A 25,853-nucleotide genomic window follows, 5' to 3' on the forward strand; every position below is an offset into this window, starting at 1 on the left:
CTCTTTCACCCAGGTGACCCACATTTTTTTGTTGTGAAAGGGGGCTGCAAGAGGAGGCCAGCTCCATGCAAGCGGCCCCACTTATTATTATTAATGAGTTCTTATATAGCGCATAGCTACCCGTAGGGTTCCCCGGCATTTAAGGACAGGTATCAGCGGCATAGGAATGTTACCCTAATTAGTCAGGTTTTAGCTTCTTGTGGAAGGAGGCTAGGGAAGTGCAGCATCTAAGAGACTCACAGATTGCATTTTCAAATGGCAGTGCAGGAATCCATTTTTTGTTTTTATGTAACAGGTGTCCATGGGCTTTTTAGGCATTTTAAGGCCTTTTAATCATTTTTAGGCTTGGGGTGGGGGACACAAGGCTCCCCTCACATTCATGAAAATATTGACTCAGGGAATCAGGTCACCAAGGCCTCTTAGAGGCTTTGGAATGGAAGGAGGCAGGGTCTCTCGCCACCCACCATGTCTAAGGGGCCAGTTAATCCTCACCCTGCCCATTTATATTTGTTTTTTATATTTATTTAGGGTTTGAGATTGAGTCCTAAGAAATTGTTGATGTGTTGGCAGCCAGTCAGAGCTCAGCATAAGGTCTGTTGGCTCACCAAATCCTCAGTGGCATAAAATATGCAACCTTTTGAACCAATAATTGCTCATAAACTACTGAACACATTTGCAGCAAATCACAACAATCACTCCTTCTGGACCAAGATCTAGCTTTCTGCCAAATTTTGTTTAAAACCATTTAGTGGTTTGGGCTGTACTCTGTTTAAAGTTCCTATGGAAACAATGAATAGGGAAAATGTGTTTTGCGATCCTCCCTTTTTCTCAGCCTCTGTATAATTGATCACCCCGAAACTTTCCAGGAAGGAGCTGAGGTGGAAAAAGTTTTGAAAAGATTCGTCAAACTGCACCGAAGATATAAGCAAGCCAAAAAATGCATTTCCTATGGAAACATGATATACAACACTTTCGTAAATCTGGGAATGTCAGGTTCCCTGGATGTTGTGTGAGAACACCCACAGCAACACCCATGGAATGCCCCTTTTCACACAGAGTAATGTGTGAAAGGGGCCCATATTTACAAGGCCATGAAAAGTCACGAAGGATGACTTTATGTGGCCTTGTAAATATGGGTAGGCACTCTGTGCCGCAGGTGCATCTAAAAAAGCGACGCACCGGCAGTGCACTGGGTTGTAAATGAGGCCCTTTCTCTCTAAACCTTTAGGTGAAAACCTGAGTGGTAATAACCATATAATGGTTCTATATATTACAGGTAATTGTATGTGAGGTCACATAAATGGAAAAGTTTCTAGACTTGCCAAGTCCGTGTAATAGTTAACTTTTTATTGATAAAATAATTTTCCTGTTGTTTTATTTATGATTTTTCGGATAATTTGCTGATGATAGCAATTATTGTAATATTTGCTTATCACATGTTTGTACTGAATGTTTATTTTAATTGTGTTAATTGTATTTTACCTTTCGACAAGAAATATGGATGCCAAACTGTATCTACAAAAAGACTTCTAATTAATTTTTGACAGCAGCATATATCTCACAGACATTAGCATATATCAACTTATCTTACAAAACGATCAGATTGAAATTTTCAGTGACCTAAATTGTCTGTATGCGGCATTAAAGAGACATTCCCTGTGATAACCTGCACAGCATAGGCATATGGGCTTTACTTAGCTGTAGTTATGATAATTTTCACAGAAAAACATACATTTTTTCCATCTCAGTTGATTCACCATAAATACCTTGGAAGTTTGTGTCTCAAACTTGATTATCACAAATTGTCAAAAATTACATATAATGATAGCCAGAGATTTGACGAGAAGTAGCAAATTAGTCAATGAGCTCGAATATTATTTCAGTAAATTGTATTCTCTCTTAGGTTTCTTCTCTGTTTCAGATTTTTTAGGTTTTCTGTGTAGTTTCACAGAAGATGTGACTGACAGCTGTAAAGGACCCCAAAACACATATATTCATTGTGATGTAACTGTGGCAGCCGGCACAACCAGCGTAACTAAACAGTTTTCTTATGTGCATGCTTGCCATGGCTTGCCATGTACTGCATCTTTTAACATGACATTGAATGCACCTTCATCCATCACTGGCCTCTTCTTCAGGTAGGCTATAAGCTTCACATTTTCTGTTTTATTATTTTCCTATTAGTTGAAGCAAGGATGCAAAATTGTCTTTTTCTATAAAAGACAATTTTGCATCCTCCTTTTCATTTGAGGAGAAAAAAAAGTGAATCCATGTTTTTTTAATTAGAAAAAAAATAAATTATGAATATTGCCTGAAACTTGCCAAATGATGTGTGAATATATACAATGGTTGTTTGTATATCTCTGTGCATATGAATGTCTGTGAGTGGATGAAGAAAAACACAGCATAGCATGTTTTTGATGTTTAAAAAGTGTTGATTTATGTTAAACCATTTTGCGAAAAATGCCATTAAAGAAAAACATGGGAATGCCCTGTTCTTGTCAATAAGGATGGTACATTTTTTAAAACAACACCAAAACTATGACTATTCCTTCACCCCTGCCATCACCTTTAATAGATAATATTAATGTTGATCTTCATCACTATTTAATCCTCTTTGTTTTCACTATTAAAATGTGATCCAATCGAGACATGTTTCAATTGGTCATACACTCTCTCTATAATATGGCATTAACACTGTCCTCCTGCGTTCTCAAAAGACATTATGGGGAGCCAAGGAAACAAAATCTAAATTTCAAATCCAAAATGAAGAAATTTGAAAATGTTAATGTTAATTTAAGTACTAAAGAAGAAAAATTAACAAACTAGAATCATGTAAAGATGTTTTAAAACAGCACCATGATTTAATTGAGGAAACAGTTGAACTTAATGTTAGTGCAAGCTTCCTAAATAGATTTAGGCTTAGGGGTAATCATTGGATTAGGAAATGGGTAATTGCAGCACTGAGTCCCAGTAATGGTTAGGTAGGACAAGAGCCAAATTTAAGATCAAGGTCATATTTCCTCCATGATGGTATTCTTTTTAATCATTGTTAACATAATACAGAATTAAAAATGAGTAATAAATTCTTTGGTGTTAATCATTATATTTTTTTGCATTATCTCATTCTTGATTTATTTTCTCATAGATCCTATTTAATTTGTTTGCAAGGAAGGCCTTCCCTTTCTCTTTACTAGTCTTCAAATTTCTCTTACTAGATGTTTATTGTCAGTCAGTGCAACCTCTTTGGATCATGAGTTGCATCTTTAAATTTAATGTACTCCCTCCCTCTCGTCTTCTCTGGTTCTGTTCTCTCCCTTTCCCATCATTTTCCCATGTCATCCCCACACGGTTAGATTTGTTGCTCTCCCCGTTGTTGGGTATGCATGTCTTGCGATTGATGATCATTCATCTCTTCTGTACCTATGATGGATATACATGACATTGTCACAGTTGTTATTTTTGGGGTTCTTGATACCAATAAAAATAATTGCAAAATAGAAAAATATTTGTGATGAAAAGATTAATACACAGAACCATAAATAATGGTATGCCATGTCTGAGATTTGTGCCCTCAGCTCAGTTTGAAAATAGAGCTAATTGATGGCATGGATGAATTTTCTAAGTGTGCTTGTTGCTGATAATAGGTTTGGAGTTGAGGGAGGTTAATTTCAAATTGTTTTATAGCTTCTCTTAGAGGTCTTGTGCCCGTGTCACAGAAAATGCGGACATCTTAAACCTATAGATAGTAATTTTTGCAGTTATATATATTATTGTGGAGTCTACAGATCCACCCTTGCAAAACCATGCTTAGTCATCTGATTAACACAGAACTATCTGCACCACAAAGTATAATGGAGTTTTGTACATAGAATTTAAAAGATGCCAGGTCTCCATCTACCACCTTGCTATTGGGCTTTACCAAATGCAGCCTTCCGGAAACCATACACCAGGTCTGTTCTGTTTTTCCTGATGGTTGGTAAAAAGTTCTAATTCATTAATCTTCTCTTTTGCATTTTATAACCATATGTGGCAAATGATCCTAAATGACTGACGCTTCTACTTAAGTATAATTGCCCGTAAAATCGAAACTTTAGTTATATATCAACTTACTATGAGCAGATTGTCTATTATCAGGAATTAAGTAATTTGCTTATCAAGGTGCAGATTTCTGGCAAGAGTCTTGATGGAAATAGAAAAGAGAGTCGGTGATATGTTTTGTAAATGCTTTTAGCAAATGGCCTTTTACAACAGAAATTGAATACTTTAATTATTTCAATAAAATATATTAAATAAAGATGTAGCCCACAATTGCCCCAGTGTCTTGTGAGCATTTGTGGGTTGGAGAAAGATTGCATCCATGCCTAGGACCTCTTCTGATTTCAGCAGTTCACACAAATATTCATCTGTGTTTTTTTGATGGGAGCTTGCACTAACATGGGAAAACTGCGCTATAAGTCACAGGATGCCATGTGTTCCCATACATAATATTAGGTGAATTAATCACCTTTTTACTTTTGCTTTGAATACTAAAGTTCCGGGTTAGGTCACGGGACAACATGGCTGCTCTTTGAGATTGTTCAGTCCAAGATGGACCTATTTTACATTTGAAATAACCGACAACACGCTGCTCCTGGCAGATCGAGCAATGGAGGCATCCTTACTGAACCCCCTGAAGAATGTCTGTGCTCCATTGTAACAGAATTTACCAAGCAGAATTTGCCAATCTGGCCCATTTAAAGAGGTAACAGCTATGTGAATGACCCCTAAGCATTGCCCGATATTTGAACTTGCGACAATACTGGAGTGTGCCTTAGGGCGAAGAGCCAGTGCCGCAGTGGCATGGATCTTGCCCTGTAAGCCGTTGCTTCCTCTTTCCTTCTCCTGGCAGCAATCCTGATTAGCAGTCTGTGGAGAGTTAATTGGGCAAGCAAGGCTGGAAATGACATAGTGAACCTATGTAAGGAAAGATCAGCACATACGGTGAAACTTCCAATTCCTGTCTTCTGACGCCAGAGCCTCAGGTCACGCTTCCATCTTGGATAGGTCTCGACATTCATTGATGGCATCACAGGCACCTTTAAGGGATGCCATTTCTCCTCTCTGTGACTTCTTCATCTGTAAAAGAATGGTGGCAAGGTTGAGCCTAAGCACACCCATTGATCTTCAATTGCAATGGTGCAACCTGCGTGATTTACAGAACTGCAACTCAGCTTTCCATCGTTGCCGAAGAACGAACCCGGAACTTGTGGTTTGCCATCGAAAGTGCTGCTGCCATGAAGGCCATTAACTCGGAGACCCTATTTGACCCTTGCCCGCCTAAGACCTATCAATCAGCGAAGCGCTAATACCCATCCTTAATGGCTCCAATGACTCAGCCACCTTCCTAGGCACCTTGAAGCATGCCACTGTCAAGAACCTGCTCAAGTAACCATCCACTGACCCAGCCATGCTTTCCTATTACAGCACCATCTCCCTCCTATAATAGCTGCCCAGATCTTAACGAAACTAATCAATTGGCCACCTCAGCAAACACCTGTTCCTCCAAGCCACTCAGCCCGAATTCAGGCCCCACCACAGTAGTGAAACTGCACTCATCACCACCACATGATCCTTAATAGAAGAGACACAGCAGCATTCATTCTCCTAGACCTCTCAGCAGCACTTGACATGGCCTCATCCGCTCATTCTCATCAGGCGCCTGCAAGGGATTGGCATCTATGGACCCACTCTTCACTTTAATGTGTAGAACACAAGATGTCAGCATGGTACCATGCTCCTCGGAGGTACGCAAACTCATCTGAGAAGTGCCTCAATGTTCATTGCTCAGTCCCACCCTCCTCAACACAAATATGATCCATCTGGCCAACATCATTTGTGTACACCACATCATTATAGTCTCCTATGCCAATGTCTGGAAACTCATACTCTCACTCTCAACAAGACTCCCAACACAAGAAAAAGGTTCATCGCCTGCATGACTGAAATTGCTACCTGGATGAATGCAAACTGACACGACAGAAGCAGTGATCTTCAGCAGGAACACCTCACCATGGAACTCCAACTGGTGGCTGGCTGAAATCTGACCCACACTCATACTGTATTAATGACGAACAAGGGGAAACCCGTAATGTTAGAAGGACCTGGGGTACTTTCTATTTTGAAAAACAAATGGTCCTTCAAAAACAATTCAAAGTAGGAGAAATAAATATAGACCAGAATCGGCTCTATATCAATGTGCAATGTCCAGCCGGACATTGGAATTTAATACTCAAAATGATAAATGATTGGACATACAAACAGATATTGAGTGGGACACAGTCCTGCGTCCTTCAACAAACAACATAGTTACGAACAATCACAAAAAACATTTTTCAGGCTAACGTGTGAAGCTTTACGCCGATAGGGAATAAAAAGGCAAGCTTTCAAAGCAGTACACAATCATGCACAAGTTTTTAACACATGTGTTTAACATGCATGTATGTACAAGAGGCCGACGGCGTTTCGATCTATTCAAACAATATATAGATCATCATCAGGACAATTAAATGACAAGCCTGAGAAAACAATTCCACGCGGTTTGACGGGCAGTTTCGTTGCAACCAACCGTGGGATAGGTTGGGCTTGCTTCAAGGAATTACGGCCTTGGGGGGGATTCAAGGAATAACCGTGCGGTAGGACAATTGTTCATGGATGCGGCGTCAATACAAGGATTTGCGTGGCGGGAACCGACGCCGTTATAAGGTGCTGGGCGTCCGTGTTGAGGCAACTTGTCGATCCAAGGTATGCCGGAGATCCGGCCATCGCGCTGCACATCGGATCTCCGTAATTCCTTGAAGCAAGCCCAACCTATCCCACGGTTGGTTGCAACGAAACTGCCTGTCAAACCGCGTGGAATTGTTTTCTCAGGCTTGTCATTTAATTGTCCTGATGATGATCTATATATTGTTTGAATAGATCGAAACGCCGTCGACCTCTTGTACATACATGCATGTTAAACACATGTGTTAAAAACTTGTGCATGATTGTGTACTGCTTTGAAAGCTTGCCTTTTTATTCCCTATCGGCGTAAAGCTTCACACGTTAGCCTGAAAAATGTTTTTTGTGATTGTTCGTAACTATGTTGTTTGTTGAAGGACGCAGGACTGTGTCCCACTCAATATCTGTTTGTATGTCCAATCATTTATCATTTTGAGTATTAAATTCCAATGTCCGGCTGGACATTGCACATTGATATAGAGCCGATTCTGGTCTATATTTATTTCTCCTACTTTGAATTGTTTTTGAAGGACCATTTGTTTTTCAAAATAGTAACCACACTCATACTGTGCCAGGAGCCTCAGAATCATCTGCGACAGCAAACTGGATATGACAGCACAAGTCAACGCCGTCATTCCATCCTGCTTCCACACCCTGAAGATACCGAGGAAGATCTTAATGGCTCTCAAGCAACACCTAAAAAAATGTCACTCATGCCCTGGTCACCAGAAAGTTGGACTTTGCAAACACCCTTTATGTCAGGATCACCAAGCAACTCACCATAAGACTACTACAAACCATCCAGAACTCAGCAGCCAGACTCATCCTCAACCCCCCAGACAGAACAAATATCACACCACAACTGTGGGAGCTCCACTGGCTCCTGGTGCAGAAACTTTCTCATTTCAAACTCCGCAAACTCAAGGCAAAACTAGGCCCTACCTACCTGAACAGTTGCATCTCCTTGCAGCAACCACCCAGACACCTCCGCTCAGCAGGACTCCTTCTCACACACATCCAGCACATACACAGAACCAGATCAGGAGGACAGGCGATATTGTGCATCACTCCTAAAGCATGGAAGGGCCTACCACTGCACATCAGAGCCTCCTCCTCTCTTCTTGAATTCCTCAAAAAACTGAAAATATGGCTTTTCAATTAATCAACCCACTCTAGGCAGGGTTAGACATGCTCACCTGCTTAGCACCAGGATACCCTCATGGATGCACTTTACAAATAAACATAACAAAACATGATATGACATAACAAGCACATACTGCCTATGAATGTCCAAACCCATTTGAGTCATTGTTGCAGTGTCCAATATTCTCCCAGCTCAAGACAATTGCACGAGGTCACCTGTTCTGGTGTTATTCTCTCCCTTCTTTGCACACCAGTACTGATGAGGAAGGGACTGTCGTTCATATGCCTAGGAAAAAAACACATAGGCAGCTTTTATTTTCAGAAGTCCTAGCTGGAAAACATTTGGAGAAAATATCCCCCCCGCCCCCAACCCGCCCCAAGAAGAATGTCTTCTTTAGTATTAGAGGAGATATTAATAGAACTTAAGATGATTAAACCAGTCGCATTAGTGGAACAAGCGATGACAGGTACTAAGAAGGAAATTAAAACCCACCATGCGAAGTTAACATATTTCAAAACAAGGCTGGATTCTGCCGTTAGGAGAGTCACTTACCTTGAGAAATAAGTCTGGGATGCAACAAACCTGCATGATACAGTGTGGAACTTCCAACAAAAACTAATTGACTTGGAAGATCATAGCAGGTGCAATAATATTTGTATTTGTGGGGTGTCAGAGGTGGATGAAGGGGACTACATCTCTGTCTTCGTGCAAGCTTTTCTAACCAAGCCACTGTAAATACAATTCAAGAGACTCCTTGAATACCAAAGAGCTCATAGGATTTGGTCTAGGAAAACTGGACAGCAAAACTGGCCTATACCTATCATTGCCTGCCTACTACATCATGAACAGGTCAGGCTAATACTACAGACAGCTAAGACTCATGGTCTTATTATTATAACAGCCACAGGAGGATCTCAATCGTAGCTGACTTTGCTTGTGAAACAAATACTATTAGGTAAACATTTTTGGGCCTCCGTCCTATCCTGAAAAAATATGAAATACGCTATGGCCTACTTCACCCTATGGTCATGCTGGTTACTCTCAATGAGCAAACAAGGGACTACCAGGATAGCTTGAAAAGGTCTTAGAACTACTTGCCATCCTGCATATGGAAGCAATTTCTGCTCCATTGCCTAAGAATGATGCTGCTGCCCCGACACCTCAAATATGAGATCAAATTCAAGACCAGCATTCTCTGGAATGGAACCCCTAGATTTGGGTTCACGTACATCTAATTTAAAAAAAAGCTTCATTCAGAGGGAGGAACACAGAGAGTCTTCACTGATCGGGCTAAATCTAGACCTCCTTTAAAAGATGATGAATACCTTCAGGAGGATGGGATTTAACCAATGGCCCCACTTCCTTTCTTCTTAAAACCTAAATCGCAGTTTCCTCATAACTGCAGCAGAGTGTAAAACTGTGATGGTTGCTTTACGAGTCTAAACAGACTACTAGCTGGCTGTTGATTAACTTAATCTGAATTTAGAGTGTACATATATCCCTTGTTTAAGCACTTTCTTGGTAACATTACAGAGTTACCGGATCCTGCAGAAAGAAACCTCTCACTAATATTTCACAAAATATCAATTACCTTGATTATTTTGTCAAAAAGAAAAAAATCTTTCTTACCTGGAAACGTGAGAAAACAGACATAGCTATTCTTCAAGAAACCCACCGTGCCCAAATAGGATCCTCCAAGCTGCAGAGAGATTGGGTGGGTAAAATGCAATATGTCCCTGCAGTACTGGCAGATAATGTCTATGCTTGAAAAACCTAGGCATTCTCTGTCAATAGATCTGATGTTGCTATGATGTTTCTAGGTACTATGTCAAGTTCTTAGAATGTGGTGGTTCAAGTGGAGACTGTTTACTAGAGGGGTTACTGGATGGACCTGCCAACCGTGTAGCAGCTAAAATAAAACTACTGAACTTACCTTGGTTCCAGCTTCAACACTACAAACATATTGGCGAGGAGGATGGCTACACGGTCGAACCTAGAGCATGCGGATCTTCTTCAGCTTCACCTTCTCTTCCTGTGCTGCCCTGCGTGCTGTGTTCCTGCATGTGTTGTCCTGGTTTCTGTTGGCACCTCACTTCAAATTGGACTTCATTCCATTGATTCCTGTCAGCACCCCGTGTGAATTGGGATTCACTATTTATTGTGTCTGCTGTTTCATGTGGACTGTGGGCAGACCCTCTCCTGATTTTGAGATTACTTCTCTGTGTATGGTCCCACCTCCCATGACACCTGCCAGCACCAGCTCCTGTGAAATCTACTTCCCTTGGCTGCTCCGATCAGATTTAAATTTTATTTTTTATGGCTCCGAAAACAATGTGTCTCACGCTTGCCTCACGCTGGAGTCCCATGCACAGTGGTTTGCGCAAGGTAAACGTTGTGACGTGAGGTGTCAGTCTTCGTTGACATTGAATATTTTCCTTCCTATAGTAAATGCAGAATTAAAACCTTGGTTGCACTTAGCAAGTAGTTCCAGCATCAGCTGTTTCTCTGGACAACTGCTACTACTGAACATGGCCAACTAGCATAAACAGCTAGGAGGTCGTGAGTATAGCGGATCATGTTGATTTGCACATCCTATGTTAAAAATTTTACCAACATAAACTACATAAACTTCAAAAGGCAGTGTTCTTATTGTGGATCACAGTGATTCACACACTTTAAAGTCAGAAATACTTTTTACCATTCTAAAACGGACCCCGGTGATTCGCATACCTTTTGGATTAATAGTGATCCCTTTTGCACATTATTGCTACATATTTTTTATTTGTGGGGTCTTGCAGGTCATATAAACTGTTCTTAAACTTAAAACCAGGTTTGATAAACAATCCAATCCTATGGTATTAACACATATTTTTTCACAGAAAACTGGTTGATGGAGAGGACGTAGATGTGTATATATCAGTTTTACATAGGTTAGCACCAATTTGCCAACTTAAAAGCTGAGGATGAGTTAGACACTGAAGTTATCTCTGTGATCAGAAATGAGCAAGTTTGTTCTCAAAGCAATCTTAATAAATCAGTCATACGGGATCCTTCTTGTTGTGTCGATCCCATAGTAGAAGTGAGTGTTGGGGCAAGGTGCTCAGACTTTTGATTGATTCTGGCGTTAGGATCACCATGATCACTCAGCAATTGTTTGAGGAGACGTGGTGCGACAGAGAATTATCGCCTCCAGACCGTTCTCCTGTCTCTTATGCAGGATGCAGGATTGCACATCTTGGTTTTATTAAGGATGTTTTAGTATTCAAAGGGAGGAAGATCAGGGCTAAAAGTTACATTGTTGTCAAGGGCCTTAAAATCCTTGGATGGTTTCACCAGGGATTGTTCTGCATGATACTATGACCAGGTGCCAGGGAGCAAGTTTTGGTAGTTGACTGCGAGGAGGAGACACAGAAGTAGACAGAGAGTTTCTCCTCTGTCTTTAGTAATCGGTTAGGTAAAATTCAAGGATTTAGACACAAGATTATTGTAAAGGAAGGAGCTGTTCCTGTTAAGCACACTCTTCCTTTTAGTGTGAAAGAAGATCTTGACAAGGAACTCAAGAAATTGTGCGACAAAGGAATCATAGAGCCCACAGAGTCTTCTTTGTGATCATCTCGACTTGTTGTGGCTCGAAAGAGTTGTGGACAACTATGCGTTTGTGTGGATGTGAGGTCTCTCCATAAGGAAATTTGGGTTGACTCACACCCATTACCTAAGATCAATTACTTATTTGCTTTTGTCAAAGGGGCCTCAGTTTTCTCCAAACTTGAATTGGCTAGTGCCTACCACCAGATTGAGTTACATCCAGACTCACTCACCTTGACTGCCGTCAATTCTCCTCGCAGCATGTTCCAATACCATTGCATGCCGTTTGGCTTGGCATCTGCTGCCTCCATTTTCCAGAGGCCAATGCAGAACCTTTTTGGTTGGGTAGAAGGCATACTGGTGTTCCAAGATGATTTATTGATGTATGCTAACGATACTCAATCTCACAATGTTATTCTGCACAATGTCCTCAATATGTTTGAGAAACATGGGGTAGTTCTCAAAAACAAGAAATGTAAATTTATGTGTAGAGAAGTTGAAGATCTCAGTCACTTAATATCTCAAGAAGGAATTAGACCTTGGCATGGTTTATTAAGGCTATTGTAATTGCTACCAACCCTAATGACAAAACTGGAGTTAAATTGTTGCTTTGTCTATGTGAGTATTACTCACTGTTCGTACCTGATTTTGTCACCATCAGCAACTTGTTCAAGAAGGGTGTCAAGTTTGAGTGATCTGAAGAGTGTGTTGCTGCTTTCAATCAGGTAAAATCTAGCTTAGGTAATAGCAAGGCTCTTAAACCCTTTGATACTGATTTACCCTGCTGTATCACCGTTGATGCTAGCCAGGTGGGGTTGGGTGCCATTCTGATGCAAGGTTATGGGGATAAGGAAAACATTGTGGCATTTGCACCAAGAGTATTTAAGTATGCTGATCTCCAGTACTCTGTTATAGAGAAGAAATGACTGGCTTGTTTGTGAGCTACAGAAAGATTTTGTCCGTATGTGTGGGCAAGGCATTTTAAACTACAAACTGATCACAAACCTATAGTTACCATTCTTGGTACTGGTGTTAGCAAATGTTATACCCTAGGATCATGAGTTAATCTGGATGTATATTTCTAGGAGAAGTTCTAGAGTTATAGTCACTCCCAGTAGGTTCCATGAATAACTACTTACATCATTAATGAGTGTCCTATTGTTATTCTGTTTTTAAAAAAAAGGGATTTTTTGGGAAGAAGGGAAGATGTGTAGTACTGGCAGAGATTGTCTTTGCTTGAACATTCTTAGCATTCTCTGTCAATAATTCTCTGCCAATGGTTCTAATGAAGCTATGATGTTGCTATGAAGTATGTGAAGTTCTTAGAATGTGATGGTTCAAGTGGAGACTCAGACTAGAGGGGTTACTGGTAGAGCGAGTACTGGATAGACCTGTCAACAGTGTAGCTCCTACAATAAAGCTACTGCACTTACCTTAGCTCCAGCTTCATCACTAAAGTCACTTGAAGGTGCACCATCTTCGAAGGGTGGAGGGGCTAACATTTTCCACAAAAACTTATCAGCACACATCTGCCCTGAGTGGCAGATACATTTTTGTAAAAATACAAATATACTGTTCCTACATAAATTGGAATCTGTGTATGCCTCCAATGGTAGCAAATCCAACTTTTTCCTGGACCTGAACAGACTACTAGTGGAGTTCAGGAGAACAAAGATAATTAGGGAAATTGGAATCTCACTATAGACCCTTTATTGATAGCCCAGGTAGTCCAGAACTAAATAGAGAGACGGATAGACGCATCCTCAATGATTTAATGCAATATCATACTCCATTAGATCCCTGGCATCTTCTGCACCGGAGTGATAGACAGTATATTTTCTTGTCCATTGAATAGGGTAATTTAACCCATATTCATTATTTCTTGAGTTTGGGTTTCCGTTGTGCCCAGATTACAGAACTGTAATTTCTGACCACTCTGCTGCAGAGTTGATCTAGAATATGGATGTTGTTTTCTCACCTACCTGCACTGGGAAATGTCAATATACCAATTTAAAAAACCTGAGGGAAAGAAAAAACTCCAGAAAATCCTCCAAATCTACTTGCATCACAATGAACATTCAGTGACCTCGGCACAAACTCTGTGGGTAGCATGTAAGGCAAGTATGAGAGGGCCACTAATGAGAGAGATGGCAAGCCATAAATTCATAATGAACAATAAGAAAGTCTACCACATAAAGATGATCCCAGGAGCTGCATGTCATCCAAAAACTTTTTATTTTTTTTTAGCTGGGTTCAGAGATCCATAAGCTCTGATATCCAAACATTTACCATCGAAATATTTATGCAATAAATGTTTCAAATGCTCTCAGTATAAGATAGATCCCATTTATAGCAACATTGGAGAGTTGAACTCATATTTACCAATCTCCGATTTATCAGAGCAGGGAATAAGCTAGTGTAGGGAATCTTTATTAACATGCCATTCTACTGCCCTATTTTCTGGGGATTATTTTCCCTTTCTAGTAAAAATGTAGAGCACATCTGGACATGTGGTCTTCAAAGGTATTTGGAGCATTAATGTTGGAACCTGGTAGGGCTCCTACACTGCCCTCCAAACCCACACCAAACAGATTTTGGAGGGGAAATTTAAGATTAAATGGTGTCAGGACATGGCTCTCTGAAGATATGCTGCACATCACATAAGTGTTCTTGAAGTACTTTAACCTCAGGAGCAGACCTGAGGAGCAAACTCTGTAGGGGCTCTATGATCTTTTTGTTTTCTTTGTTTTGACAATCTTTTATTTGTGATCCATGAGGTGAAATCATTATGTTAAGTAAGGTGAACCAGCAGTGGCATTAACATATGCATACATATGGTTTACCTGCACTTTCCATTGAAAAATATTTTTTGAATTGCCTCTAAATTTGGCCTCCATACACGGATCTGCACCAAAAGCTGGGAATCACTTTTAGTACTCAGCTAAGGCCTGGCATGACAATTTTGAGAAGAAGATATTATTTAAGGGGCAGATAGGTGAAGACAGTTGTGTTTTATAGTTCCAGCTCCTACAAGAAAGCTTGCACCTGCAGCAAAAAAAAACATTCAACCGATTGACGCTCAACTTTGCCTCAAAGAAGAACTTTAATCAGAGTGTGTTTCTTTGGATTGGTGGTAAATCGTTCAGTCATTTTGAATCTAAGGCTTTAAAAAAAATTGCCGGGTAGTGCGAAAAGGGTTAATACATATGTATAGTTTTATTGTTTTGAATAACCCTGGGTGTGGTTCGCGTAGTAGCGCTACGCGTAGCTACGCGAAGTGCACTTCGCACTACGCGAGATACGCGTAGCACTACATGAAATGCGTAGTGCGCTGTTCGCGATGATTGCACAGTGCCGGATGCTTGTCCGCACTGTGCAATCATTGAAAACGGCATCTTGCACACTGCGAGCTGTCGTTTTCTGCCGCTCAAGTAGATTTTTACTCGAGCGGCAGCTTTCTCAACGTGGACTGGTAGTTTCTCATCGCGAGCGGTCGCGAGCATACGCGACCACTCGCAATGAGAAACCTGACCTCCCCTCGTTGAGAATCTCTCCGGGAGGTTTATTTTCTACGCTCGCGATCGGCAACTTGATGTTGCTGATCGCGAACGAAGAAAAAGTCTTCCCGGGATGTCATTTTGCTCGCTCGCGGTAGCCAACTTGATGTTGAGGACCGCGAGCGAGCAAAAAATGCCAACTACGCTATGTGATTTTGCACTGTGCTACGTGCAATTCGCATAGCGCGAAGTAGCACAAACTATGCAAACTGCGAGCGTAGCATAGTTGTCTGCCCAGGGTCAGTTTTGAACCACAATTCAGGCTATTTTGAATCCTGTCTAAAGCATTTGAATTTGTTCTCAAATATTTGCAAATTATTGAGATTTAATATTCTTTTCTGCCATCTTGAAGATCTCAATTTTCGTGCTGAGAAAAAAAAATTCCACAATGGGAGTTGCACCATTAGAGGTGCCCAACCCCAGTGCAGTGCTGGCTGGCACACAGAAACATGGAACATGTATCAAAAACTCTCCAAATAACAGCTGCAAAGTGATTCAATTGCAGTTTTAATGAAAATCGAATTCCACATCCACCATTTTATGAACAGCAAAAACTGCCACGTTTTGTGTGGAAAATAGCAACTCTTAATTGGAAAAAATGAAAAACAGGTGAAAATAATTTTCCCAGTTTAAAAAACACATCTGCTGCATGCTTCCTAGGAAAGGCATACTTAGGTTTGACTGGCTGCTCTTGAGATAATGGGCACAGGACCCGGCTGAAGGCCAGCTCCCCCATGGATAATCCGTGCTGCGCACAGCCTGTGCCTATGCAGTGTGGGTTGCCTTCCCACTGCACGTTGGCACAGGGCCTGAAAAAGATCAGTCAGTGCAGCCAGTCTTGGCTGTGCAAGGCTGAAGGCAGTGTGGGTTGGCCAACTTTAGTTGGTTGGAGTACAAGGCTTTGCCTCCCCAGCTGCTTGGGCTGTGAATTAAGTACAACAAGCACATGAAATACAGTGAAAAAGCACACAGTTAAAAAGTGATTTATGGTTCTGGCTCAAATGCCCAAAACCACTGAAATTCACCAATGATAGTTAGCAAAGCACACAGCACACACCATAACTTATGCCATCTGCCATGCGCAAAATAGCAATTAGCCAATGATGCAGAAGCAAAAAAGCCCAAAACTTGGCAGACCGCAGAAGTGATGTTGCTGGATGTGTTAGCTGCTAACTATATAACAGGCAAATTTCAGTGGTTTTGAGCAGTTGAGCCAGAACCATAGCTGAGTTTTCAACTGCAATTTTTTCAGTGACTATATAATATATATAAGCATTCAAATGTAAATCCCAAGTAATTGTATTCTATCAGTTGTCTGGAAACCATTGAAAGTGGACAGCCTGCATGAGAGTGATACTTCTGTTTTTTAATATAAAGTTAAGTGTAAGACAGGTGATGTATTTTATGTTAATGTTACTGTTGGTTCACCTGACTTACAGCCGCGGTCAGGTGCAGGTAACAGCGATGGGGCCGGGTGGGCGGGGGGATTTCGAGGGACAATGCAGAGGGAAAACTAAATAAATAATTAATTTTCTCACGGCATCGTCAGGCGGAATACCCCCCACCCGGCCCCACCGCTGTTACCTGCGCGGACCGTGGCTCCTGACTTAATACATAGAACCGTTTTAGGTGAAATTCAACACCTTAACTAATAATTTAGCAAAAATACGCGGTTTTAGAGTCCCACAGGGTTGCTTCTTGTGTTACAACCCTTCAAGGAGAACACGTGGGTTATGCAGCATGGATTAAGATGTGTTCTCTAACTGTGATTTAGCTTCAGTTTCTATGGCAAGAGTCCAATCAGAAAAGCATGCCTTTAACTGATCATGACTTTGCACGTGTGTGCATAAGAATCGTTATGAAAGGTGCACACCTATTTAATCCAAATGTTGAGGAAGTTACTAGGTAATCTGTAATGGGTGCTGAGGTACTAAAATCCGTTGTCACTTCGGATGTGAAAACTTATGAGAAAAAAAGTAGTGGGAAAGCCCACTGTGTGCCTCGCACTGTTCACTAGTTTGGAAAACGTCCAAACCGTAATTTAAAAAATGAATACACACAAATATAGACCAAACATTGAAAAATAACGTTATGCATTGATTTTTTAGCAAATCAAGTGCAAATACAATTGTAAAATTTCCATTTTTACATTGCAGTTAAATGAAATACAGGTACATCACATTAATCATCCTTAATTATGTGTACATTGGTCATAGAAAGTTTCGATGGGTACAATAATAACAATCTTCTTCAAGTTCTTGGAAAAAGTGCCCAAGAACTTTTTCAGGGCACTTTTACTGTGGCTGCATTGTAAAATTTATAATAGAAAACCGTGCCTTAAATCCCAGCTTCCCCACCTGATCTGATTGTGTGATCCAGGGCACAATCCTTTACTTCATTATGTATCATTTTCCTTAACCAACCAATTTGAGAGCACATTGACGTAATTCAGTTCAAGATCTGTGCTATACAAAAACGTCACTTGCTGATGGTTACTATAACAATTTTGTTTCATATTTAAAAACAATATAGGCCATTGAAACATAGAACATGACAAACTGACACATCTTGAGTAACTGGTGACTATGTCCTCAGGGCAAGCAGTATACTTGAAAATTCCACATTTACAGTGTTTTACTTTACATATTTTGGCATGACATTCACTGCCTGATTTACAAATGTTATGACTCAGCTTGTTCTTTGGCTATTAGACTCAAGTTAGACTCCTAGCTCATGTCTTTCCAAGGCTGTCCCTGCCCAGCTCCCCTCCCCTTAGAAATTTTGGGGCATATTTACGAGCGGATATCGCCACCAGAACGTCACTGGTGGCGTCAATGGTGGCGATATCTCCTTATCCTTATTCACAAAGTGGCGTTAAGCCACTTAACATGGCTCAACGCTGCCTTGTAAATGAGGGCCCTTTTTATGTTTCACTTAGCGTGAAAGGGGCGTGCAGTGGGTGTTCCAGTGGGCGTTCCACCGCAATACCCATTGATTTTCTTATGCTGCCCCATAGTTACAAGATTGGAGCAGTGCCAAAAACTAAGACCAGGGTACACCTGGTCTTAGACTGGTGATACGAGGAGAAATTATTAATTTCTCATTGTTCTTTGCTTCTCTTTCCAAGTGTGCTGCATTCTGTAGCACACATAAAAAGAGCAAATCCCCCATCATGATTGTTCATGCACAGAAAGGTGTACCTTCCTGCACATAAAAAGTCGGCTCTGCCCCGCAGGCACCCTTGCAACATGGCGCAAGGGTGCCTGCGCTGGCGCTAGACAGCTTTATGAGCACAAGCGCTAAGGGAAACACAGGGGTGTACTGTATTTTTGTAAATAAGGCGCATCCCTGCATTTTAAACATTTTGAAGTAACACCGCACTCCGACATTTTGCTGTAAATAGCCCCCTTAGTGTCTCCTACTTTCTTGATCTGGAGAGCCAACAGGCATTCACCTGAACAGTGACTGTTTTTGTGTTGTGTATTTAACCTTTACAGAGAAATTTCTCCCTACAGAAAGATTGTCTTAATCTGTCACTTATTAACATTCCTGGGACCCAGAAGTTATGGTACATTTTTACACAATATCTAACATTTCACATTTGATTGTTCTGCAAAAGTTCCACAAACATGCTAGTTTTTTTACCAAAAGTTTGTATCAAGTCTGTATCATTTTCCACACATAGTCTACCTGAAAGCTAGAAAGCAGGAGAACCTTGGACAAAAGCAAACAGTTCCAGAGGAGGCACAGCAACTCAGGTGTTATGGACTTTTATCCCTCTAGTTCAACAGTTGAGTCAAAAGTCCCTGGTTTCGGGAGAAGAGGAGACACAAGGAAGAATGATTGGTGGGAAGAACTGTCTGAACTGTAAAATATGGATGATGTATCTTTTCAAGGATTAGCATCTGTAGACCATTGTGCAGTTGTGAGAAGATGGGAAGTTGACCGATTCACAGGATTTTACTAAAATCCTACTGGATGTTGCGGAAGATGAAAAGAAACTTGTTACCATCTAGAATATTGTGCGTTTATATTAGTGCATGTTCCTACTGCAGAGTGGGGCTTCTCTCATTTGCACTTGCTGGAGACTCATCTCTGAGTTTCTTTACACCCCTCTCCACACGGAACATTGCTTAATGTATTTCTTTGATGTCACTCATTATAGCTGAGAATACTTTCCAGCTTGATATGCAGCTTTATGCGTATGCATTGATCCTCTCATTAGAACATTTTATTGGGTATCTGAACTAACACCTTATCCATGTTTTACTTCAATTTAATTTAGATTAGGTAACATCCTTCATGGAACATGCTTATTGTATTATTACAATATTAACTGTTATTATGATTGATATTGTATTTTTCCTTAAATTGACATTTCGATTATTGGATGATATTAACTTTTGGTTTAGGGACTGGACAGGCAGCAGAGATTATCTGTGTGCAGTTCTGATAATGATTCTCTTGTGCCTAAATAGGTCTGTGTAGTAAACGTATACTGCTCTTAACATGGCCACCTTTGGTCATTAGACCTTCCTCTATGTTCACACCTCATAACCTTCCCAGCATACCTATGTGCATTCTACTTGGTACCTGTGAGTTCCATACTTGTCAGTTGATGGTCTGGTCAGCTGGTGAGGTGTGCTCTCAGCTGTGTCTTGAATAAACCTACATGTAACTTAACTAGAAGTATCCTGTCATTTACTTACAACAGTCTTCTCAATCTACTACTAAATACCTCGTATTACAGTTGAGTAACTCATTCTGACAAGATTAGTCCAAAATACTTATGGCTTCATTATGCGATTTCCATCATCTCCCCCTTACCTCTGCCCTCTTTCTTCCCCCTGGACATTCCGCCCCCCTTATACTGTACCAGTTGCCCTAAATCATTTGTGCTAGTCCTGATCAAAAAAGCATATTAGTTTTATAAAAGTTATAGGCAACATTCAACAGAATGATAGCCTATACTGTAAAACAGAAAAAAACAATCTGAGCTTAAAGTTATTTTTTCTTCCCAAAAAAAGAATTTGAGGGCCTGAAATTTGCAGGGGGTCCTTAAGACATTCAATGCATGTTGCTATCTGTGGCATTCACTCGTAGGTTCTTCATACTAAAGAGAAGTCTCTAAAGCCATTTGCCCACGCCTCCTCCCCTCTCTAATTTACTTCTTACAGTGGCGTGCAGTATAACTTGCACACATATATCGAATCTGCTTAGTCTGGGCTGTTAAGTAAGTTTAATTAACTTAGTAAGTTAATGTTCCACTGCCAGCAACAACAGGAGGGGCCCTTTGCTATCAGCTGGGTTGCAGAAATTGGAAACCCTCAAGAAGCCATTTTGTCACAGCTGGAGTCCGGAAATGGTGAGCCACTTTTCCTGTGCAGTTTTCAATTTGAATGCTGCCTCTGGGGAGTTGCATGTTATCCACCTACGGGCCCATCGAATTCTGAAGTGTGAACAAGATTTTGTGGGGGATTTCTTGGCTACCAACTTTGACTATTGCAAATCTGCAGTCGAATGTGCTCTAATTTGTTTCTTAACTTGTTCAAAATGTATTTTTTTGCTGACGTTCTTTTAGGTTTAGGAGCTCAGGCGGAATCACCGAAGGACATTTGCCACATGTGCTGTTTTATTGTTAATGTTGCAGATAAGAAAAACAAGCAAATAAACAATAAAAGAATGGAAACAAAATTACAGAAATTTGCAAAGTTTGACAAATGGTGGCCTGCGCTTGCCACAAGCTAATGGCTTTCAATGATTAATAAGAGTAAAAATAATTGCATTTCATTAAGATTGATGACACCCCATTTAACCTCGCCTCTCCTTTGCAGCCCTAAAGTGGAAAGAGATGAAGTTCTCATCTATAACAGCTCCTGCACCATTACCATGGCAACGGAGGCAGAGATGGAGTGTGAGGGACCTAATCAGCCAATTACCACCAAGATTACTGAGATACGGAAAAACTGGGGCCAGAACACTAAGGTATAATCAAATCTTTTTTTACAGACTGATTCAAACAGCTCGAAATTAAATTTGTAATATTGTGTACATTATAAAAACAATTTAGGCCCGGTTGAAATGTAGCCATATATAATGCTAAATGCTCTTGAAACTTGGAGGCGCTGCTTTATTGTAGAACAACTGAATTTGTGCTTAACCAGAGTTAAATTCACAGTTAATCATATAGTTTATCAAAAACAAATGAGGCCTGTCCTGTGGCTCTGAAATGTCTTCCAGGGATTGTAGCAACCTGTGCGCTCACCGTTGGCCCTGACAATATGCATGCCAATTTAAAAGATGTTCTTTTTATGTAAGTGGATACAAATAACAGAGAAAGAGGAATGCTTTCACAAGTTAAAATCAGAAAGCATAATGAAGTAATACTCTTGGTAAAGCCTTACAACAGTAAAAAGCTTCAGTGTAGACTGCAAAAAGTAAATATTTGTGCTAAAAACGACGACTTTTCTCTCACCTTGATGTACTGGGGCACCAGAGGCCTATGAATGGCACCATGGGTCCTAATAAAAGCGAGGAACTGGGCTCCCCACCCCCTGGTCTGGTAGTTAAAAAACTGCAACTGACTGGGGCAGTACTTAGTTTGCAACAAAAAAAAGTTCCTGGGCTCTTGTCAGGAGGCCACTGCAGCTTGCACCATACTTTGCCCCTGCCATGCTGCCAATGATAGCATGATAGTAAAAACACAACAACTAACCATCACACTCTTACAAGTGTGGAAATGCGGACTATTTCAGGCCCCCAAAGCTACAAGAATTACTTGAGAGGCACATAATGGTCATCTTTAATGTATATTGAATTTATAACTAACAGTATTTTTAGTACTCCCTAAATTAGCCAGATAGTGCTACCTTGTGGCACACTGCCAAGCTCCGGTGTAGACAACTAAGTGCTGGTGCCGAGCACCGGAACCACTGGTTCAAATTAAGCACTGGACTGGGATCCAATGGGCGCTTCACGCCCCTGGGCCCCAGTGCCACTGCACCTTCTTCACTATTGATGGCTACACCCCTGTGTGTTATACTTAAAAAGATGGAAGAACACACTTTTGACTCGAATCACAAGCATTTTCTACTAATTGTTGGAATTCCATGCTGAAGAAAAAGTGTACTAGCTGAAAAAACCTTGTGAGATTAACAAAGCTTTTTTTCTTGAGGAAGGATATCCTACACCTTGGAATTCATGAGTGAGTCACAACAACTTGTGAGCTAGGCCTGGAAATCTGGGTGTAATTCATATAGAAGTCAGCCAGAAACATTTGTTCATGGAAAACGCTCTGCAAATCGCAGTCTCGCTGTTTGCTCCAGGTGCATCACCATGCTTTTTTGAGTAATACAGCATCCCCCATAGTTTATAATGTGTATAGATACCAAGCATGGAGTACTCCACTTTTGGGTTTGATGTTAAACCCTCAAATGGTTTCCACTGAAAACCGAGGGCCTCATTTCTGAAAAGTGACGCATCGCTGCGTGAAAACAGCGATGCGTCACTTTTCATTGCGCCCTCCATGCGACATGCTGGATGCGTCATATTTACAGTATGACGCATCATGTCGCAAGGAGTTACAGATATGTCAGTATTTCTGACGTATCTGTAGGCGGAAAAATTACGCATTGCTGGATTGTGTCACGAAAATGACGCAACCCCATCAATGGGTCATTTCACCTGGGCATGTCCCATTTCAAATGTGACTGCACCAGATATTGATGCATTTGCATCCTAGAAGTGACGCAGTGAAATCTCATAGATTTCACTGCGTCACTTCTACGAAGCTTACTTGCATCAAAACGCCCACCCTGTATACATTATACCTGACGCAGGTATAATGTGGCGCAGGGGTTTACAAAGTGACGCATCTACCTAGATGCGTCACTTTGTAAATATGACGCAACATGGCACATTTTTTATCCTGCTGGTGCGTCACAAAAAGTGACGCACCGGCGGCGCAAAAGTGACGCAAGTGCTCATAAATAAGCGCCTGGGTGTTTCTGCCCCATCCATTGCTATCAATTACATTTTGTTTCCTTGCACAATGACCTCTGTCAGTCAGACACTTTATTCGGTTAATAAAAACCATAAAAGCACATCATATACAACATATAACAGCACAAAATAATAACATCTAAAATACAATTCATCAATAAATATGGGTGACCTAAAAAACATTTCAAAGCCAGATTTCACAGGTGCACTAATAACCCAGGTTGCCATTAATACGTACTTAGTAACAAACAACTAAAGTAAGAATTAAAAAACAGCTCGAGACAAAGTGCCAGCGTTAGAACAGAGATCAGTTGGTCATACAGGTGCAATCGGAGCACATGTCAGGAAATACCGTTTTCTCCTAAGTCTCACGGCAGCGACTAAGTAGCTCGCAATATTAAAAATCTCCCAAGGATCATTCAACATCTGAAGATAAAGAAAAGCAGGTTTAACCTGTATAAAACCTTTTCCCCTTAAAATTGGGAGTAAAAACCTGCTACGAATAATACTATAATGGTCACAAAAAATTATAAAATGCAGTGTCCTGGGTTGAAAAGTTGTCGCATGTGCAAGGGCCTAAGTCGCTCACCCTGCTCCAGCCTTGTGAGTCGGCTAGTAAACAATGACCACTGACTCCACAAGTCAACACGCTTTGCACCTCCCTCTTGATGTTTATGACATTGTATCCCTAAAAGGTATACATTCCTGATCTACTCACGAGGATTAAGCAATGTGAAACTCTTCTGCCCTCCTTTCCTGAAAATGTGGCCACATTTGCTGCTTTTTGGGGCAATCTGGTGGACCTTTTAGGTGGCCAATCATTTCCTATTGTCTTAACATAGCACTATGCAGCACAATGTATTGAACTATATATCATGCAACATTAATTGAACTATCCTGGTGAGTAGGCATAATTTTTGGAAAGCTATTAGTCATTCCAGAGGCCCTGCTCTTTCTACTCCCCGATTCAACATCAAGCCCCTCACCCCATTGAACACCTCTAATGCATTACCAGCCCAACAAATATATTAGTATTCCCGGGTTACGGTCTAATTCTTCAGGGCTTGGGCTAGGTTTCGTTTTTTTATGGTTTGGCTTTTTCAATGAGACCAGACCTCTGGATAAGTTTGATATCACAAATATCCAGAGATTTACTGTCATCATGTGTGTTTTCATAAAAGACAGCAATGATTTTAATTTGTCTAGATTATAGACAAATTCCCAATTCTTTCTCCTTTGCCCGCTCTCAGATTTTCCACACTGAGACTACAGCAAACAACACAGAACTTAGACCATTAAAGGTAGGGTGTGCTTTCCGCTAGTCTTTCATACCCAAGAACATGTTTGCATTCAGTAATTCAAACTGAGAGTATGTTTGCTGTTGGTAGCCATACTGAGTTTGCTGTCACAAGTTCGAAGTGAGCTTAAGTTTGTTGCTGCTAGTTCAAAGTGAGGGTGTGTTTGTTGCTACTAGTTCAAAGTAAGGGTTTTTGCTGTCACTGGATCAGGTAAACGCCCACCTCCATTGTCGAAAGGTGTTGGGGGAAGTCTGGTAGGAGTGAGGGGAGTTTACTCTGGAAATTTTAGCTGGACTTGAGAAGCAGCATTATAAAATATTGAAGAGTACAGAGGTAGTTTCTGGTAGATGAGAAGGAGCTGCAGAGGAATGGGACGACTTTCACAATCCATATTTTAGATTTAACATATCTGTGATGCCATTTTGTGGTTAATTGCTGGTTTTGAGAGAAAAGTTGAGTTCTAATCCTTGACTAAATAAAGTAAATTTGGACGAGCAACTATAGAAACGTGTGAAATCTTGAAACAGTATTGCCACCAGTAATTAAATGTAATGTACACAATCTGGATATTTACATTTAGCTGATGCTTTCCTTTTGGTTCTTCCCTTACTTGTATGAAGTTCAAACATGTGAAGGTATTTACACATTCTCAGTGGTTATCTTTTCCCAAAACTGCAGCAAACTAATATTTTGCGTACTTGCAAAAATCGTACTAAAAATAACAGTGGAGCTATACTGAGGTGAGAACAGGGACATTTTATCATCATGTGTCTTCGTGGAAATGACTAAAACAAGGACACCTTGTTGCACCATAGTTATATTTTTAATTAATGAATTTGTTGCAGACAAGCTGCTAAAACTAGGTTAAGGGGTTCCTTTTATGTTCATAAGTCTGTGCCCAACTGATTACATCAGAGCAATTATCTTTGAACATAAATATTTTCGCTCCTATCGCAACTCAGTAGCTGGGTAGAACATGGGTATGGGATTAATTGGGTGTGCATTTGCAGGATTACAGTGGGTGAGAGGGAGAAGGGAGAAGGGAAGGGAGGGGGTTGTTGTGGTGTCAGTCACAGGTGTCTGCAGGATGTACACAAAAAAGATTTGAAGTAGTTTGGGCAGAATCACTGGAGCCAGCTCAGGGTGAGACTACTGCATGCAGACAACTCCACTCACTTCTCTGAAGGTTGGTTCTTTGGACGTGGGCTCAGCTTAACCCTGCCAGAGGCACTGGCTTTAGGAATAGTTATGCAGCTTTTTCTGAGTTATATTGCAAATGCAGCAAATCCATGACTATGAATAAAATGCTGCATCCATAGAATAATATAAATCAAGTGCCCCTGCCACACTCGAGAAAATGCAGAACTCAGCATTACATTGTCCGTGCTTTCTACAAAAAAATCTACAGATTCCTACTTCCAGCAGAAACATTTCCAATGGTACTTCATTCATTAGAATCAGCAGTAAATAGAAACTTTAATTGAACTTGGTTTGAGTTGTGCCTGTAGT

General features: G+C 40.7%; 1 protein-coding gene across 1 annotated transcript in view; it reads left to right on the forward strand.

Moving 5' to 3' along the window:
- PKHD1 (PKHD1 ciliary IPT domain containing fibrocystin/polyductin) overlaps positions 1 to 25,853 on the forward strand; it is a 1,788,124-nt gene that overhangs the window by 791,783 nt on the left and 970,488 nt on the right. Inside the window, exons 33-34 of the mRNA XM_085609531.1 lie at positions 1,922 to 2,138; positions 20,880 to 21,030. Coding sequence (XP_085465657.1) covers positions 1,922 to 2,138; positions 20,880 to 21,030 — 368 coding nt within the window. The remainder of the gene's footprint in view (positions 1 to 1,921; positions 2,139 to 20,879; positions 21,031 to 25,853) is intronic.

This window comes from Triturus cristatus, chromosome 6 (genome assembly GCF_964204655.1).
Source record: "Triturus cristatus chromosome 6, aTriCri1.1, whole genome shotgun sequence".
In the NCBI taxonomy this organism is placed as follows: domain Eukaryota; kingdom Metazoa; phylum Chordata; class Amphibia; order Caudata; family Salamandridae; genus Triturus; species Triturus cristatus.